Genomic DNA, 20,215 nt, shown 5'->3' on the forward strand with positions numbered 1-20,215 from the left:
TTCTGGTCACCTCCTTAAGCCAGAATTATTCCTGCACAGCAGCTGCTGCTTTTGCACCTCCTGGCACCAGATATGGGGACTGACTTGGCTCTAGATCCAGATTCTCCAACAGCTGTACCAGAATTCTTTGTAATATCTGTCTTCACCAGACACTAGATTGTTATTGTTTTCTCCACCTCACCCCACCTATTTATCTTTTCTTACCTCTCCTTATAAAACTAGGATTCTGACCATTTCATTTTTCTCACTTAAGATATATGGGATTCCAGGAATAAAACAAACAGTATTTGTTAGGTTCTGGAGTCACAGTCATAACTTTATTTTTCATATTTCTAACCATATTTATTGCTGATACAAAGAAAGGCAAAATTTTAGTTCACAAATTTAAGTTGCTACATTATATTTTAAAGAGTACCTTACAGATGAGATTCAAAATTCTTTAATATCTTTAATTGTGAAAGGTTGAGAGTTTTCCTTTTCATCATTGACATAGTGTTAAATAATGAGCAAAATATATCTCAAGCCATATACATCTATATTTGTGAATGTTTTAGACTGTGATTTAAAATTATTATTCTGGAATGCATATAACATCTTTGGTCAAACACATCTTAGGTATAAGAAGGGCTACCCAAACTAAATAAATGTTTTCATCTGTCTAGGTCTTTTATGCCATTTTGGATCAAATTTACCATGGGAAGCATCCCCTGAGGCGGTCAACCACAGACATTCTCAAGGAAACACAGGAGAAATTTTATGGCTTACCATACGTTCCAAACACTGTGAGTCTAGCATTTTGATCCTTTTGTGTCCCGTTGAGTGGTTCTGCTAGTGTATCCATCAGTAGTTCATAGGTTGTGATCACCTTCCCCCCTCCTATAACTTGGAATCCTTATATTTATATCAAAGTTTCACATGGGGCAAATGCTAGAAATTGCTTGGCTTACTTAATGTCTCCAGCCATACATATTTTTTTTAATTTTTTTAAATTTTTTTTGTTGTTAACCCTCGCCCAAGGATATTTCTCCATTGATTTTTACAGAGAGTAGAAGGGAGGGGGAGAGACAGAGAGAAACATTGATGTGAAAGACACACATTGATTGGCTGTCTCCCACACTTGCCCCAGCCAGGGCTAGCTATCAAGGTACATGCAAATGCAATCATAAATAAGGGAGTTAAAACTGATTCCATAGAGATACAAATTTGACAATCTAGAAGAAATATATAAATTTCTAGAAGTATATAACCTTCCAAGACTGAACTGGTTAGGAATAGAAAATCTAAACAGACTGATTACTAGTAATAAAATTGAAGCGGTAATCAGAAACTTCCAACAAATTAAAATCCAGAACTAGATAACTTCTCAGGTGAATTCTACCAAACATTCAAAAAAGAACTAATGCCTTTTCTTAAACGATATCAAAATATTGAAAAGGAAGAAACACTTATGAACTCATTATACAAAGTTAGTGTTACCTTGATACCAAAGCCAGACAAAGAAATGACAAAAATTAAAAAAAAATTTACAGGCCAATATCCTTGATGAACATAAATACAAAAATTCTCAACCAAATATTAACAAATCAGATTTAACAATACATTAAATGGATTATACACCATAATGTGGTGGAATTCATCCCAGGGATACAAGGATGGTTCAACATTTATAAATCAATAATGCGATACACCACATTAACAAAATAAAGGGAAAACCATATGATCTTCTCAATAGATTCAGAAAAAAGCATTTAACAAAATCCAACATTCTTTTATAAAAATAATCTCAACAAAATATATATAGGAGTAACATATCTCAACAAGTTAATGTTATATATGGGAAACCCACACTAATATCATACTCAATGGTGAAGAGTTGAAAGCTTTGCCTCTAAGATTAAGAACGAGACAATGATGCCCACTCTCACCACTTCTATTCAACATGGTATTAGAAATCCTAGCCATAGCAGTCAGAGAAGGAAAAGAATTAAAAGGCATCCAGATTGGAAAGGAAGAAGTACAACTCTCATTATTTACAGATGACAAGATACTATAGATAGAAAACCCTAAGAACCCCACCAAAAATCTATTAGAACTAATAAATGAATTCAGTAAAGTTGTAGGTTACAGAAATCTATTATGTTTCTATATACCAATAATGAACAATCAGAAGGAGAAATTAAGAAAATAATTCTATTTACAGTTGCCCCAGAAAACATACAATACCTAGGAATAAATTTAACCGAAAAGGTGAGAAAGACTTGTAATGTGAAAATTGTAAGACACTTAAAAATAAATTGAAGAAGATACAAATAAATGGAAGGATATACCTTGCTGTTTTGATTAGAAGGATTAAAATTGTTAAAATGTCCTTATTACCTAAAGCAATCTACAGATTTAGTGTAATCCTTATTAAAATATCAAAGCATTCTTCTCAGAATTAAAACAACTAATCCTAAAATATATATGAAACCACAAAAAACTTCAATAGCCAGCAAAATCTTGAATAAGAACAAAGTGGAAGCTATCAGTCATGCTCCCTGATTTCAGAGTATACTACAAAGCTATAATAATCAAAACAGCATGGTACTGGCATAAAAACAGATATATAGATCAATGGAATAGAATTGAGAGCCCAGAAATAAATTCTGTGGTCAATTAATGCATGACAAAGGAGACAAGGCTATACAATGGGGCAAAGATATTCTCTTCAATAAGTGATTTTTGAGGAAACAATAGATATATGCAAAAAAATGAAATTGGATCACTTTCTTACACCATATACAAAAATAAGCTCGAAATGGATTAAATCTTAAATGTGAGACCTGAAACCATAAAACTCTTAGAAGAAAAAAGCAGTAAACACTTTAACATTGTTCTTGGCGATATCTTTTGATATGTCTTCTTGGGCAAGGGCAACAAAAGTGAAAATAAACAAATGGGACTGTGTCAAACTAAGAAGTGTTTGCACAGCAAAAAACCAACAAAATGAAAAGACAGTCTACTAAATGGGACAAGACATTTGCAAGCAATACATCTGATGAGGAGATAGTATCCAAAATATACAAGGAACTCATACACAAGAAAACAACAACAAATAATCCAGTTAAAAATGGGCAGAGGACCTGAATAGACATTTCGCTAAAGAGGATATACAGATGGCCATTAGACATATAAAAAAGTGCTCAGCATCACTAGTCATCAGGGAAATGCACATTAAAACCACAATGAAATATCACCTCACACCTGTCAGAATGACTCATTAATAAATCAAAAAATAAGTGCTGGTGAGGATGTGGAGAAAAAGGAACCCTCAGACATTGTTAGTAGGGTTGTAAATTAGTGCAGCCACTATGGAAAATAGTATGGAAAGCCCTGGACGGTGAGCTCAGTGGTTAGAGCCTCACCCCGTGCACCCAAAGGTGGTGGATCCCATTTCCAGTCAAGGGCATGTAACTGGGTTGCAGGTTCCATCCCCAGCCCCAGTTGGGGCACATATGGGAGGCAATCAATCAATGTGTTTCGCTCACATTGATGTTTCTCTCTCTCCCTCTGTCCCTGTCCCTCTCCTTCCCTCCTTCCCTCCTTCCCATTCTCTAAAAATGAATGGAAAAAATATCCCCATGTGAAAATTAACAAAGAAAGAAAGGAGGAAAGGAGAAGAGAGGGGAAAGGAGGGGAGGGTGGATTGGGGGTGGGGGAGGGGAGATAATACTCATAAAATTCAGATAGTGCTTACCTCTGGAATAAGGAATAGGATCACACATGTCTTAGAAATATTTTATTTCTTGATAATTTTGCCATTCTTTTTGCTGTATTAGTATAGATGTATTCTTGGTATGTAGAAAACATTCCTAAATGTTAGTAGGCTATTTTGGTTGCAATGTATGGGATAAATAATGGATTTAGGGAAACCACTTGGAAAGTTACTTAATTTCCCTGGCAAACACTAATGGTGTCTTCAACTAGAACAGTGGCATTGGGGAAGGAAAGATTGAAATGGGCTGGAGAACAGTGTAGAAAGGTACAGTCAGTAAGGCCAGGTAGTGGACTGGGGTAATGAGTGAGAAGTAAGGATCAAAATGACTGCAAGGTTTTTAACAAGAGTATTGAATAGAGTGTGACTAGTGTCTCTTCCCATACAGACCAAAAGAGTGACAGTTTTCCTCCTATAAACTTATCTCCAGAAATTGCTCTCTCAAGTGAATCACTTTTTTCCCTCAAATTAAACAGTTAGAAAAGGAAATTATAACTTAAACAGCAACCTACAAAGGATTCAGAATGTTTATAGAATCTGTACATATTATATGGACGGAATGTGCTCTAAACTTTTAGAGATGGTGATTACATACGTGTATGTATTAGCATTTCTTTAAGTGTGTTAATAACTCATCTTGGGAATAAAGTGCCCTATTAATTATGTTTGAGAAACACTGGTTTAAATTATGTTAAGTGGGTTTTTTACTGCAGGACTTCTCAAAATCTGCAATGTGCTAATGAACATGAATTTCTAGTGCTCTGTTCCCAAACTTAATAACTTTGGGAGTCTTCATCAATAGGGCATATTTTGGAATACTCTGCAAGTATATTATTCTGTAATTATATTACTGTTGAATGGGAGCATCTCTATCAATATTCTACATAAAATAATGGATGCTTATTTTTAAATGAATAGCATTATTATGTCAGCAATTTATTAATATTTTGTGACTCCTAGGTCACTCTGTATAATATATTGTATAGACAACTTTAATATCTACTTTTATTTGCTATTTCATCTAACAGTAGTTTGATGCTAGAAATCCAAAAGCTCCTGCTCAGTTGTAAATAGAGGGTGATTTTGCAATATGCCAACAGGCTAGTCTTCCATTGTTACCACTTCTGTTTAGCGTATAATGAATATTCTCAGATTATTTCTAAATGATTGTTCATTTCCTCATTTTTAATTCAGAGAGTAGAAAATGCTGTATTTCTTTAAAATATATTTTTATTTATTTCAGAGAGGAAGGGAGAGGGGAAAAGGATAGAAATACAAATGATGAGAGAGTATTATTTATTGGCTGCCTCTTGCACACTCCCCACTGGGCATTAAGCCCACAACCCAGGTATGTGCCATGACTGGGAATTGAACCATGACTTCCTGGCTCATAGCTTGTTGCTCAACTGCTGAGCCACTCTGGCCAGCTGTATTTTTATTTTTATAGTACTCCAGATTTATAATTCTTACATTGTGACTCACCTCTGAAACTGTTGAGAAACAATCATGTATATCTAAGAAAGTTTGGAATGAAACATTTCTCTGGCCTTATGATCCTCAAATTCTGTCCTAATAAGTATTTTTAAAGCTCAAAACATGAACAACTACTCTGCTGGTAGACTACAGTTTTTAAGATTGGTTGATGATGCTGTTGTATTTCAGTGTTTTAAAGTAATTTTGTAGACTTGTGAATATTGGTGTTAGAGCTGTGTGTCTCACACGTCTGTTCTTTGAGTAAGTCTTGATGTCTATAAGACCTTTGTTTGTCCTTTACCCACCTCAAATTGAAAACAGGAATGTGCATATAATAAGGAAGTTCTGAGCACATGGAAGTCTTTACTTAATTCTTTATTTTACATCAGGGATGGGGAACATCTGACCCTCGGGCCCTATAAGGCCCATGAAGTCATTTGGTCTGTCCCTACCAAGGCATTAGGGGTGAGTTAATTAAATGTTTGACCAAATATAGCAGGCTGATTTTTAAGTTGATAATTTTGTATGGCCTAGGAATGATGTTATAAATATCCAAATGGCCCTTAGCAAAACAAAGGTTCCCTACTCCTGCTTTAACATCATTGTGATAGCTATTTTGTCTTCTTGTCCATATATAATTTAAAATGTACTGTCTTAATAGTATAAAAGTTTTTAAAACTAAAATAAAAGAGTTATTTTTAGGAAAGCAATTTCTGGTATTGAATGATGTGTTGATGTCTCTGGTCATTAGTCTTATTAGAACAAACACCAACAAAGAATGTGAAAGGAAGACATGTTTCTTGTGAATAGTGTCCACTCCATATTTGTGTTTCACTTTTGTATCCAGCAACAAACTCATAGTGACACAGTGTTATACTGATTAAAAGTGGCACACCTATTATTCTAGTTTACCTGGGATCGGGGGGAGCGGGAGGGGATAGTTCCCAAATAATAGACTAATAAGTGAACTTTTAGCATAGGGATAGGGTTTTATATGATCTGTGCACAGTGTATAGAGGCTTATTGGGGAATATACCTCACTGGCTTCAAGGGGCATCATTTCAAAAAGGCTCTTTGCCCTGGTCGAGTGGCTCAGTTGGTTGGAGTGTCATCCTGTACACCAGAAGGATGTGGGTTCAATTCCCAGTGACGGCACATAACTGGGTTGAAGGTTCAGTCCCCAGCCTGAGCACATGCAGGAGGCAACTGAGCCATGTTTCTCTCTCAGATCTCTCATGTTGATGTTTCTCTCTCTCTTTCCCTTCCTCTGTCTAAAATCAATTAAAGAAAACAAACAAACAAACAACCATATCCTTGGGTGAGGATCAAAAAGGCTGCTTCTACTGGAGACCGATTTCTATTCAAACCTATTTCTATTACCTCTAATTATACAGAAATGATTCCATGTATAATGATTACATTAAGTATAACTTTCTCTCTAGAACAAACAGCTGAAAATTGTCCTAAATTTAGTCACATAGCAAAGAGCAAACAGGCTTTGGTTTGTTATTTAGCATAAAGAAAACTATATCCAAATTCCAATTTATATATTTGTATATATTAATTCAGTTATTTATATTCTAGATAATACTGAAGTTATTTTTAATAATTTATATATTATGTTTATAATAGGTATTTTTATTAAGTGCATGCTATGCGCTGTGTATTATAGATGGGGATATAGTAGTGAATAGAATAGAAAAATTCCTGACCCTCATAGAGTCTGTATTAGAAATGACTTGTGTGGTGGAGGAAGGGGTGTATACATAATTATCATTACGTCCAACTGTCTGTGAAACATTTCATTATTAAGTAAAATATTCCATGAGCCCCCTCAAATTGTTTTGAGTTCTGAGCAAATGAACTAAGCATAAGATTGGGATATTCTGATGCATAATACAAGGATATGTTGGGACCCTAGTTTTTAATTTCCAGAGGGAGTCTATTCATGGAGGCATAGCAGTGGCTAGAGACAGTGGGAGGTTAAGCAAGAGGGGGAAAAAAGATGGCTAGGTAGAATGGAGAGTGGCTCAGAGGCTCCAGTAGGCGATTAGCCAGACCTCAGTATTTGGTGCCTGATAGGTTGGGAGATGGTGCTAAAGGAGAAGGAGTGGGTGTGACACCCAGGGTTTGAATAGGGATGTAGAAGGCATTCTGTGAAAGACAGGAGGGGTAGCTGCTTTATGGGGTGAGGGGTGCAAAAATTGATGTGTTTATTTTGAGGTGACACTAGACTATCCAAGTGGAGATGCCTGTGAGCAGCTGTTGGAACAGTGGTTGATAACCCAGGTAACAGATCAAAGCTGGAGCTATGTGGATTTGGAGCCTAGAGAGAGACTTCCATAGTTAATGGACAACATTAAACAGGGAGAATTGGCTGGGTAAGAATCTAAGAGACAACCCATAAGAATATTTAAGCAGTGGGCATACGCTGAATCAGCCACTGTGGTTGGAGAAGATCTAATTGGAACAACTTTTCTCGGGTGAAAGCAGAAAACAAAATTTTAAGCATATTATTGCCTCTTCTGTTTCTACTACTACAATTACAACTGTATAATGGTCTGTTCGCTTCTGTTATTTTAGGGTTATCTTGACTTATGGTAGCTTGGAATATCACTTATACAACATTTATTTTGGATGCATGTTCTGAGTTCCAAAATAATAGACTAATAAGTGAACTTTTAGCATACAACTTATGTGTTATTTGAGAGCTTCTTATGTTGAAATTGCTCAGTATTTAGAGCAGATCCTTAAGCTGACATTGCTGTTGTCATGATTATATGTGCAAAGGAAAGTAACCACTAATTTACCATTTGGGAGATGGAGAGCAACCAGTGGTAAACCTAATTGTTTTTATAGTGTGCTCATCCCAGATTAACTTTCAAACAGACCTCTAACCATGTAGCAGAGTAGGAGTAGGGAGATGAAGTCTATAATGAAAGATTGCAGACAGATTTTTTGAGAGCACTTTTACCATGTTTACTTTACTGTATGGATTTTTGGTTTTTTTTAATAGTCTTAAAAAGAAGAAAAATAAAAACACCCACCATAAGAAAATACATTGCTACATATAGTTTGAGTGTTATGATTTTGATTTATTACTACTAGAGTTTATTTTCTTTCCTGTTTACTTGATAGTCAACTTTTTTTTTTTTTAATATATTTTATTGATTTTTTACAGAGAGGAAGGGAGAGGAGAGGGATAGAGAGTTAGAAACATTGATGAGAGAGAAACATTGATCAGCTGCCTCCTGCACACCCCCCACTGGGGATGTGCCCGCAACCAAGGTACATGCCTTGACCAGAACCGAACCCGGGACCCTTGAGTCCACAGGCCGACGCTCTATCCACTGAGCCAAACCAGCCAGGGCTTGATAGTCAACTTTTAAGAACTTTTTTCTTCCAAATACATATGTGAGTGCATATGTATATGTGAATCCATGTAGATATCTGACAATGGTGCATTCAAGCAGATTAAATATTAAATATTATATGCATTTTTTAATTTTAAATGTATATAGGGTATCCCAAAAAATGTATACACACACTTTTAATAATTATAAAGGCAGTGTTTATTAAAATACATTTCATTTTCAAAATTGAGCTATCAGCTGTTATAGTATGTATACATTTTGGGGGGATACCCTATATATTTCAAAGCTTTTCATTGGAGATTTTACAATTTTTAGTTCACTTATTAATAGAAAATTGTATCACAGCTTATTGACCTCATATAGCATCTTTTTTTTAAAAGCTTTAATTTTAGAATAATTAGTAGAACACTAAGCTAAGAAATATCTATTATATAAAAAGTCTGTGGTAGTCACACCATAATGACAGATCAGCAGGAGGCTGTGTGCGTGGAGTGGGCCGGGCTGTGTGCATGGCGAGGCATGCACAGGTGGGCGGGAACTTGACTCTGGAGGATTTGACTGGAAGCGTGGATGGGTTTCTGGGTCCCGCCTCCTGCGCCCATGGAACTCTTTCTAGATCCCGCCTCCCGCAGTGGTGGCGGCAGCTGTGGGACTCTTTCTGGGTCCCGTTTCCCGCAGCGGTGGTGACCACAGGACTCTTTCTGGGTCCCACCAAGCTGCAGGACTCTGGGTCCTGTGTCTCAAGTGATTTCGCACGGTGGGCCCCTAGTTCATCTATAAAATGATTTCAACCATCAAGATTAAAGATTAAAATGCCAGTCAGATTTTTTTCGATTAGTTATTTTTAAAGGCTGGTGAGATAAACTGTGGTTACATGTGAGTATATATTTATAATAATAAAAGAGTAATATGCTAATTAAGACCAGACAGCCGAACGACCTTCCCAGCGAAGCTGGGGTTGTGAAGGCTGAGCCCCTTGCACAATTTAGTGCATCAGGCCTCTAATATATATATATATATATATATATATATATATATATATATATATATATATATATATACATACACACACATAAATAAATCTGAAATTTGCTTTGGACCTTTGCTATTCTTACCTCACAATTGGTCAGATGCTGGTTTAAAGAATGGCATAAAGGTCTCTTTTCTTAATATATATATATATATATATATATAAAACTATTAAGTAATAGAACTAGGCTGCCAGCATTGTTAAAAATTCATCATTCTGTCTCTAGATAATTGAATTTAAATTATTTTTTTACCATCCTCATCCCTTCTATTTGGTTAATTTGTTTTGTTTTTGTTTTCTTCCTGGGAAAGAAGTTGCATTTCCTCCTATTTTTAAGCCCCAGTTCTCACAGGAATGTAAGGACTCTCCTTGTGAGGTAAAGATGCTGCCCAGGTTGCCCTAATTTGATGTTGCTAAGCAGATGTTAGATTAAACAAAACAATATTTTTTCTTTCTCTTAAATACAACTGCCATATGGTGCATATCTCCAAAAAACCTAAGTGGTTAATTGCATGTTAAATTCCTTTCCTCTTTGGCTACATAAACAACTGAGAAAATATTTACCTTCTCTGTCATGCTAGATTTATTTATGACTTTGTAACTAAAACACAGAAGTGTTATAAATTGAAACTTTAATCTCAGGATTGACTCATTTTCTAAAAATTTATAGGCTTTCAGTTTGTGGGACAGCTGCAAATCTGGATTTCACTGATCTAAAACATGAGGATATTATAAGATTACCGGGATTGTTTTTATAATATAGTCCTTTGTGCCAAGTCACCAACTTTCATTTTTGTCTTGGTTTTCATGAATAGTGCTTTCTTTTTTTCTTTTTCTTTTTTAAATTTTACCTGCAAATTCACATAGACTAGATATAATGAAATAAAAATCCAGGATATTAGAAGATCTTTTCAACCTAGTAATCTTTGTAATTTAAATGATGCACATGTATCTTTTAGATTTTAAATTATTTACATTTTAAGTAGCTTTTTCTCTGGTGATTCTGTAAGTGAAGTCATGTTTCATCCATGGTGAATGTGAGCTGTGAGCAGAACACAGTGGTCTTACTATTATACATGGCATCCAAGGGGCTTATTACAATGTCTTTTTACTTCTATGCCTTTGAGACTTATTAGCAATATAAGGAAACCTCCAGTTGACTGATACTAATTTTATGTTTTAATTATATTTGAAGTAAGTAGAATATGCACATGACTAAAAATCGCAAGGTATAAAAGGGTTTACAGTGAAAAGTCTCCCTCCTTCTCTGTCCTCCAGGCCCTTGGCCCCTTTACCTGGAGGCACCCTGTATTACTGTTATTTCTCACATGCTAACTTGAAGATAGACTTACTTCTATTAGTTGTAAGGAGACATCAAATCTGCAGTTCTAATGCCTTTCCCTTACTGTTCTTCCTGCCTTCTCTCTGAGATAGGCTAACTCTAGACTGGGCAATTACAGTTCTCCCTTAATGGAGTACTCTCTTACCTACTTTTCCTCTCTCAAATCCACATAGCTATCAGTGAGGTCTTTTCTAAATACAAATTTGATAATGGCAGCTCTCCCCTTAAAGCCATTCAATAGCTTCCATTGCTTTTTAACTAAAGGCCAAAGGCTTTTGCCACCAAGTTCCTATGTGATCTGGTCACTAGCTCCATCCAGTTAAATGCACTTGCTACCTTTGGCTCCAAGTTCTGAGCACTTGTTTCCCGCTTCCTGGAGCAGTCTCTGTTCTCCTCACTTTACCTCTGCTAAAAATGTCATTTGTCCAGACCTGGTCAGTTCCTCTGTTATACAGCTCATAGCACTGGGGTCTTTTTCTTCATATCATTCATCACAGTTTATAATTTCTTGATGTCATTGATTAATTTATATCTTCCCAATAGGAGTTAAATTCACACAAGAACAAGACCCATATTTTATTTGTTTATTATTTCTTTGGGCCCCACAATTACTTATGCATGGTAGGTGCCTAACTAATATTTATAGTTTTTTTTAACCTTTTTATTGAGACATAACTTACATAAAATGCACAAATTCTAATACACAGCTTCATGATGTTTTAAATATGCATATACTTGTGTAACCATTGTTCAGATTAAGATATAAGACATTTCCAATACCTCTTAGAAAGTCCCTGCAACCCCCCTCCTAGTCAATATGCCTTCCCCACAAAGTAACCACTAGCTTTACCTATTTTTTAGCTCATGTAAGTGCCAACATATGGTATGTGCTCTTTGTGTCTGGCTTCTTTCATACAATGGTATGTCCCTGAGATCCATTCATCTGTTGCATGCTTCATTAATCTGTTCTTTTCCATTGTCATTGCTTTCAAGTATTTCATTTTTTTAATGTTGATTTTTTTTTGTTTGTTTTTTTAGAGAGAGAGAGAGAGACAGAGGAAGGGAGGGAGATAGAGATATAGAAACATTGATGGGAAGAGGAACATTGATTAGCTGCCTCCTGCATGCCCCTACTTGGGATTGAGCCTGCACCCTGGGCATGTGCCCTGACCAGGAATCGAACCAGTGACCTCTTGGTTCATGGGTCAGTGCTCAACTACTGAGCTACACTGGCCGGGCTCAAGTATTACATTTTTAATGTGCCACAACTTTTTGATCTATTCCATTATTGATGGACATTTGAGTTATTTCTAGTTTGTGGTTATTATGAGTATAGTTCCTATAAATATTATTGTATATGTCTTTGTTTCTGTTGAGCATATACCCAGGAATGATATGGATAAACTTCTATGTAGTTTCAATGTATCTGTTGCCAAACAGTTTTCCGAAGTAGTTCTCCTGAGTTACACACCAACTAGCAAGGTTTGGATGTATTATTTGCTCCACATCCTGTCTAATACATGGATAGTCCTTTCAATTTCAGCCATTCTCGGGGTGTGGAGCCTTATCTCATTGTGGTTTTAATTTGTACTTTTCTCATGATTATTCATACTGGGCACTTTTTTTCATATGTTTATAGGCCACTTGAGTGTCCTCTTTGTGTAAGGATTTTAGCTCTAATCTGGATGAAAAAGGAAGCCTTGGGAAGGTTTTATGAACTGAAACATCTAAAACAGAGTACTAATATCAAGGGGCCCTAGAATGGAGTTAGGAGGATACTGGGGAAGTCAGACTTATATATGTCCACACCAGATAAAGTTTGGACTCTGATGTTTATCATAGAAGTACATATCCTGGAACCTGCCCCTCCCCCATTCTGCATCCCCTCTCCCCCCATTCCCATATCAGTGCTTACCTCAGAGTTTCATCACCCAGATCTGACCATTCCCTTTTGAACTAGCCATCACACCATATTAAGTAGCCAATAGCAAAAGTCTCAGTCTGTGGTTTTTTACCTTTATATAAAACCTGCCTTTCCTATTCTTTCCAGAGCACAGTTTGGGGTGCTACTTAATGAATCTGTGTCTCTCAGATTGCAGTCCTTTGCTCAAATAAAATCTTTTTTTAATTCTTTTTTATAGATTAAACTTTTTTTTTATTGGTTGACATTTTCAAGCAGATGGGAGATTGAGTGTAAGAGAGAGAGAAGAGTCTAAAGTAATTGCAAAGGTTTTGGCCTAAGCAGCCAAAAAGATGGTGTTGCTATTAATATGAAGAAGATGATATAAAGAATAGGTCCTTAATAGTGATTAGGAAATCAGTTTTAGGAATCCTAAATTTAAGATGTCTGTTAGACAAAAAGAGAGAAGATGTCACATGGGCAGGGGAATATGTAAGTCCAAAGTTCAGAGATGCAATCTGTGCTGGAGATACCAATTTAGAGCTATATCTAAAGCCAACATTGTGGGTGAGATCACCCTTAACAGTGATTACAAATGGTATGTTCCTCAGTGCAGGTACTGGTCAAAGCTCAGTACCTACACCTGCACAGCTGAATATGGCTGGGACAGGCACACACCCACCCCAATGGGTCTTATTTCAAACTAGTGACCTGGTACACGAATTGGTGCACATTGAAAGAAAATTAATTAGAAGAAATACTTTAATATCACTATTTGACCTTTTTCTATGAAAGAAATGTTAACCAAATTTACACTCAAGAATGACAGATGGAAACATACGTGTGCAGTTGGCGCCAGCAAGAGCTTTATATGTATCACTCATGCACAAATCAACTTGGCCTTTTATATATATACTAGAGGCCCGGTGCACAAAAATTTGTGCACTCGGAGGGGAGGAGGGGGGTCCCTCAGCCCGGCCTGTGCCCTCTCGCAGTCTGGGACCCCTCGGGAGATAACGACCTGCTGGCTTAGGCCTGCTCCCGGGTGGCAGAGGACAGGCCCAATCCCTAGGTGCAGCCCCTGGTCGGGCTCAGAGCAGGGTCAATTGGGGAGTTGGGGCGCCGCCCCCTGTCATGCACAGAGCAGGGCGGATTGGGAGGTTGCGATGACACACTCAGTCATGCTCAGGGTAGGGCCGATGGGGGGTTGGGGCACCGCCCCCTGTCACACTCAAGGCAGGGTTGAAGGGGAGGTTGTGGCGCCACCCCCTGTCACGCACAGAGCAGGGCCAATCAGGGGGTTTGGGCGCTGCCCCCTGTCACGCTGATCCCGGTGCCAGGAGGCCTCACGGCTTCGCTGATCCCGGTGCCGGGAGGCATATTAACCTTTGAATATATAGGATAGAGCCCTGGTGCATGGTTGGGGGCCGGCTGGTTTGCCCTGAAGGGTGTCCTGGATCAGGGTGGGGGTCCCCACTGGGGTGCCTGGCCAGTCTGGGTGAGGGGCTGAGGGCTGTTTTCAGGCTGGCGGGTGACTGAAGCTCCCAACCGCTCCTTTTTTTTTTTTTTTTTAATTCTGGGCCAGCTTTAGCTCTGAGGCTTGACTCCAGTTCTTAGGCCTCTGCTGCTGAAAGCAGGTTTCTGGTTTGTTTGGGTTCTATAATCGAAACACTGTTTCAATTCCAGCTCTGAGATCCCGGCTGTTTGAAAGCAGTTTTCTGGGGTTTTGTTTAGCTTCTATTTTTGTAACAATGTTTCAAACTGCAAGCTCAGAGGCCAGCATCGGCAGGCGGGGAACGTTGGAGTCCTCCATCACTGAAGCAAGCAAGCCTCATGTTCGCTTCAAGTTGCCTGGCTGCCGGCCGCCATCTTGGCTGACAGTTAATTTGCATATCGCCCTGATTAGCCAATGGGAAGGGTAGTGAAGGTATGGCTAATTACCATGTTTCTCTTTTATTAGATAAGATACTAGAGGCCCGTTGCACGAAGATTCATGCAATAGGCCTTCTTTCCCCTGGCTGCCAGCACCAGTTTTCCTCTGGCCCATGGGACCCAGATCTTCACTCTGGCCACCGACTTCCATCTTCGCTCTGGACACAGTTTCGCTGTGGCTGGAGCCTTCAGTCTTTGCTCCTCGCTCTGGCGGGAGTCTTCAATCTCCGGCCCCCACCCTCCCCCTCATAGCTTGATCGCTGCTTCGCTTTCAGTCCTCGCCGACGGGCTCCTGGGTTCCAGGGGGCCGCCTTGCCTGTGGCCCGGCTTTCCGATCACGATCACGGGCCACAGGCAGGGCAGCTCCTAGGTCCCGGGGTGCCGCCTTGCCTGTGGCCCGGCTTTCCGATCACGATCACGGACCTCGGGCAAGGCTGCTCCTGGGTCCCAAGGTGCTGCCTTGCCTGCAGCCCGGTTTACGATCACGATCATGATCACGGCCGCAAGGTCCCGCTGCCCAGGGCCGCACACGGGTGTCCCAGCTGGCGGCGGGGCTTAGGCAGCCCATGGGGGCCCGGATGGCGGCTCGCGCTGGCCTGTCCTGCCTGCAGTATGCAAATTAGCCGCCATCTTTGTTGGCGGTTAATTTGCATATCGTGCTGATTAGCCAATGGGAGACATAGCGAAGGTACGGTCAATTACTATGTTTGTCTATTATTAGATAGGATAGCATAAACTTGCTTAATTAGACCTGCTTTCTGATATAGCTAAATTTTTTCCAGCCCAGTGAAGCACCCCAACTTCTCTTTCAGTAATTGTCAGCAGCACAGCAATAAATATCAACACAAAGCAGATTATTATTGTAGATCACGCAGGGTAAAATACTTAACTGCAGCAGAGTTTGACTATATTCAGTGAGAAAACCTGAAGTCATTTTCAAGTCCACCATTTCTTACTTCTTTTCAGTTGGATCAAGATTCTAAGCTTTCTAAATCTCTGTTTTCTGGCTAATGAAAAGAAAATAGGATTCCACTGAGTCTCCTATCTACCTACTCCAGGACTTCTGTGAGGATCAAATGAGATGAGGCACGGGAAAATACCTCACAGACATTTGGTTAAAGTGTAAATGTTTTCATCTGGCTATAAAGCAAGTTGTGTTCCTGGGCTGAAGAAACTGCAAGGAGTCTAGTTGCTAGGGAGAGGAAGCTGGGCAATGCTACATGACATCATTACCTGGCACCCACAGCGACCATTTGCAGGCTGGCCATGGGGTCTCGGCACCGTTGGCTGTGATGTGGTGGGCTGTCGCTCCAGGGTGGTGGCGGGGCCTTTGTCCCATTTGGGGGAAGCCTAGTGTTGCTTTGTTGGCGCCAGGTCCATGCTGCCGTTTCTCTGTAAATTGCCAGTGTGCATCACAACAGCTCCTGTGTTGAGCGTCTGCCCCCTGGTGATCAGTGCATGTCATAGCGACCAGTCAGGCATGCAGAAGGACACTTAGCATATTTGCCTTTTATGTATATACTAGAGGCCCAGTGCACGAATTCGTGCATGGTGGGTTCCGGCCGACCCAGTCCCAATTGGCAGATCAGGGCTGGGCCTGTCTGGAGGAGGAGACGGCAGGAGGTTGGCCGGCTGGCCTGCCCCAATTGCGGCCCGATCAGGACCCGACCAACTGGGGGGAGGGGCTGCAGGCCTTTGGCTGGTGGGCCCCACCCCCATTGGGGGTGGGGGGATTGATTTGGGCGGGGCCAGCCATGGATTGGGGCTATGGGCACTGGGCCAGTCGGCCCTGCCCATGAATGGGGTGGGGGGGCCAATCAGGGTCAGCGGCTGGGGGAGGGGCTGTGGGAAGTTGGCTGGCCAGCCCTATTCCTGATTGCTGTGTGTGGGGGTTGCGATTGGGGGTGAAGCTGGATGGGGAGGGCCTTCAGGCTGGTTGGGGTGATGGGGGGCTGATCAGGGGTGGGACGGCCATGAGGAGGGGCTATGGGCGGTGGGCCAGCTGGCCCCGCCCCTGAATGGGGTGGGGAGGCTGATCAGGGGCCAGTGGCCAGGGGCCATAGGTAGTTGGCTGGCTGGCCCAGCCCCCTATTGGGGTGGGCAGGGCAATCAGGAATGGGGCTGGCCAGGGAGAGGGTCTGCCGGCTGATCGGGGGCAGGGCCACAGGGGGGTTGGCCAGCTGCCCTGCCCTCAATGGGGTTGGGAGAGGCTGATCAGGGGTGGGGCCGGCCTGGGGGAGGGGCCATGGGAGGTTGGCCAGCTGGAGCCACCCCCTGATCTGGCCTGTTAGCTGGCTGCAGTGGATGTCATAGCGACCAGTAGTTCTGGTTGTTTGGCGTTCCGGTCACTAGCTTTTTATATATATATATAGATAGATGGCCTGTTGATAGGGAGAGGTAGTTGGGCATTGCTATATGATGTCATTAGGCGCCCACAGCCACCGTTTCCAGTCTGGGCTGGGCTGTGAACCAAATTTTGCACCTTGGGGTCTCGGCAGCATCGGCTGCAATTTGGTGGGCTGTTACTGCGAGGTGGTGGCGGGGCCTGTGTCCCACTTGGGGAAGCTGAGTGTTGCTTTGTCGACGCCAAGTCTGCACTGCCACTTCTCTGTAAATGGCAAGTGCGCATCACAGAGCTCCTGCGTTGAGCATCTACCCCCTGGTGGTCAGCGCACGTCATAGCTATCAGTCAGACAGTGGGAGGGACACTTAGCATATTACCCTTTTATATATATAGACTAGAGGCCCGGTGCACAAAAATTTGGGCACTCAGGGGGGAGGGGGCCACAGCCCGGCCTGTGCCCTCTCGTAGTCTGGGACCCCTCGGGAGATAACTACCTGCTGGCTTAGGCCTGCTCCCGGGTGGCAGAGGGCAGGCCCAATCCCTAGGTGCAGCCCCTGGTCGGGCTCAGAGCAGGGCCGATTGGCAAGTTGGGGCACCGCCCCCTGTCATGCACAGAGCAGGGCAGATTGGGAGGTTGCGATGCCACCCTCAGTCACGCTCAGGGTAGGGCCAATTGGGGGGTTGGAGCACCGCCCCCTGTCACACTCAAGGCAGGGTCGATGGGGAGGTTGCGGCACCACCCACTGTCATGCACAGAGCAGGGCCAATCCGGGGGTTGGGGCACTGCCCCCTGTCACGCAGAGAGCCGGGCCAATCGGGGTTGGGGAGCTCCCCCCTGTCACGCACAGAGCAGGGCGGATCAGGGGGTTGGGGCTCCGCCACTGTCACACTCAGGGCAGGGCCGATCTGGAGGTTATGGCTCTACCGCATCACACACAGAGTAGGGCCCGTGGGGTTGGGGGGTTGGGGCGCCGCCCTCTATCACCCACAGAGCAGGGCCAATCAGGGGGTTGGGGTGCTGCCACTCTCACATTCAGGGCAGGGCCAATGGGGAGGTTATGGCTCTACTCCGGCACACACAGAGTAGGGCCCATGGGGTGGGGGACGTTCGGGCGCCACACCCTGTCACACACAGAGCCGCAGGGCGATCAGGGGTTTGGGGATTTCCCCCCTATCAGGCACAGAGCAGAGCTGATCAGGGGGTTGGGGTGCGTTCCCCTGTCACGAGCAGAGCAGGGCGGATAGGGAGGTTGTGGCCCTGCCCCCTGTCACACACAGAGCCGCAGGGCAATCAGGGGGTTTGGGCGCTGCCCCCTGTCACGCTGATCCCGGTGCCGGGAGGTCTCGCGGCTCCGCTGATCCCGGTGCTGGGAGGCATATTACCCTTCTACTATATAGAATAGAGGCCTGGTGCATGGGTGGGGGCTGGCTGGTTGCCCTGAAGGGTGTCCTGGATCAGGGTGGGGGTCCTTACTGGGGTGCCTGGCCAGCCTGGATGAGGGGATGATGGCTGTTTGCAGCTGGTCACACACCCTTCAGGGTGGGGGTCCCCACTGGGGTGCCTGGCCAGTCTGGGTGAGGGGCTGAGGGCTGTTTTCAGGCTGGGACTGAAGCTCCCAACTGCTCCTTTTTTTCTTTCTTTCTTTTTTTTTTTATTCTTGGCCAGCTTTAGCTCTGGCTTCAACTCTGAGTCCTCTGCTGCTGAAAGCAGATATCTGCTTTGTTTGGGTTCTATAATTGAAACAATGTATAACTCCAGCACTGAGATCCTGACCGGCTGAAAGCAGGTTTCTGGGGTTTTGTTTAGCTTCTATATTTATTATAATGTTTCAAACCGCAAGCTTAGATGCTGGCAAGGCAGGCGGGGAATGTTGCAGTTCTCCGTCACTGAAGCAAGCAAGCCTCATGTTCAGTTTAAGCTGCCTGGCTGCCGGCCGCCATCTTGCTTGGCAGTTAATTTGCATATTGCCCTGATTAGCCAATGGGAAGGGTAGCGGTCGTACGCTAATTACCATGTTTCTCTTTTATTAGTTAGGATAGGATTAGAGGCACTCACCTCAGTGGACCCTTAAAAGGCTGGTAAGATATCACAGAACTCACTCCACTGACACACCCACTCTCAAGAATGACCCCTTCATACCTGCTCCTCTTTATTCAAATACAAGCACCACCTTCCATTTTCACTCTCAGGTGATGACTGCTTTCTATTTCAGTGAACGTAGCAACCTGAAGGAAACTTCTCCTGTCACACTGACCCTGTGCCTGTATCTTTGCTCATGAGCTCAATGAATGACTATTTGTGCTCCCAGCAAGACTAAAGCCTCTGTATACACAAAAAACCACATCCTCTCTCACCTACTCCAACTATTTCCCCATTGCTTGCCTGTGTCATCAGATTTCCATATTTTAATAGATATTTCCCAGTAGCGTATACTTGTTATTTCTCTCATTAAAAACCAAATGAAATCAATCTGCCGGGAGCCGGTCCATCCTTGCTGTTTCAAAGGACCTGGCATATATGGCATACTGTTCTTAATATGTTTGCTCACCTTCTTAGCACTATGTGTTTTAACCAAGGTCACCTCTCTGAGAAAGGTTGTTTCCCCAGGTAGGGATTTTCCCCTGAAGTTAGGGAGGGAATAAAACCCCTCAACTAAGTGCCAGGCGGGTAATTAATCACTTTAACTACGAACAATCATGCTTAAGCTACATAATCTTTACTCCCTGGAATGGAGATAAGAAACGCCCTAACCTTTGTAATAGAGATTGATAGGATTGAATCAACTGGTATAAATACAGATGTAACAAGACAGCAAGAGTCAGAACTTAGAATACAGAGCTTAGAACACAGAACTAAGAAGACAGAACCTACACAGAACCTAGAGACAGAAGAACTTCGCTGGAGAGAACATGGCAAAAGATCCTGGACTGAACCTGACTACAGAAATTGGCAAGAGAACCTGACTAGAACCTGGTGACTGAACCTGGCTGGAGAACCTGGACAGAACCTGGCTGGAGAACCTAGCAAGGGAACATGGCTACAGAACCTGGCTGGAGAACCTGGAG

The 20,215-nt window shown here is 42.2% G+C and overlaps 1 protein-coding gene across 7 annotated transcripts in view; it reads left to right on the forward strand.

Annotated features, from left to right (window-relative positions):
• The window catches only part of LOC118650845 (mitochondrial intermediate peptidase), a 261,908-nt gene that overhangs the window by 160,955 nt on the left and 80,738 nt on the right, over positions 1-20,215 (forward strand). For 6 of the 7 annotated variants that reach the window (XM_036299303.1, XM_036299306.1, XM_036299305.1 and 3 more), the window contains one exon: positions 663-782. In XM_036299303.1, coding sequence (XP_036155196.1) covers positions 663-782 — 120 coding nt within the window. Of the gene's footprint in view, positions 1-662; positions 783-5,616; positions 5,665-20,215 lie in introns of those variants that run through there. The other variant, XM_036299307.1, reaches the window with a different exon arrangement.

The sequence above is a fragment of the Myotis myotis genome, unplaced genomic scaffold (genome assembly GCF_014108235.1).
Source record: "Myotis myotis isolate mMyoMyo1 unplaced genomic scaffold, mMyoMyo1.p scaffold_m19_p_3, whole genome shotgun sequence".
Classification (NCBI taxonomy): Eukaryota; Metazoa; Chordata; class Mammalia; order Chiroptera; family Vespertilionidae; genus Myotis; species Myotis myotis.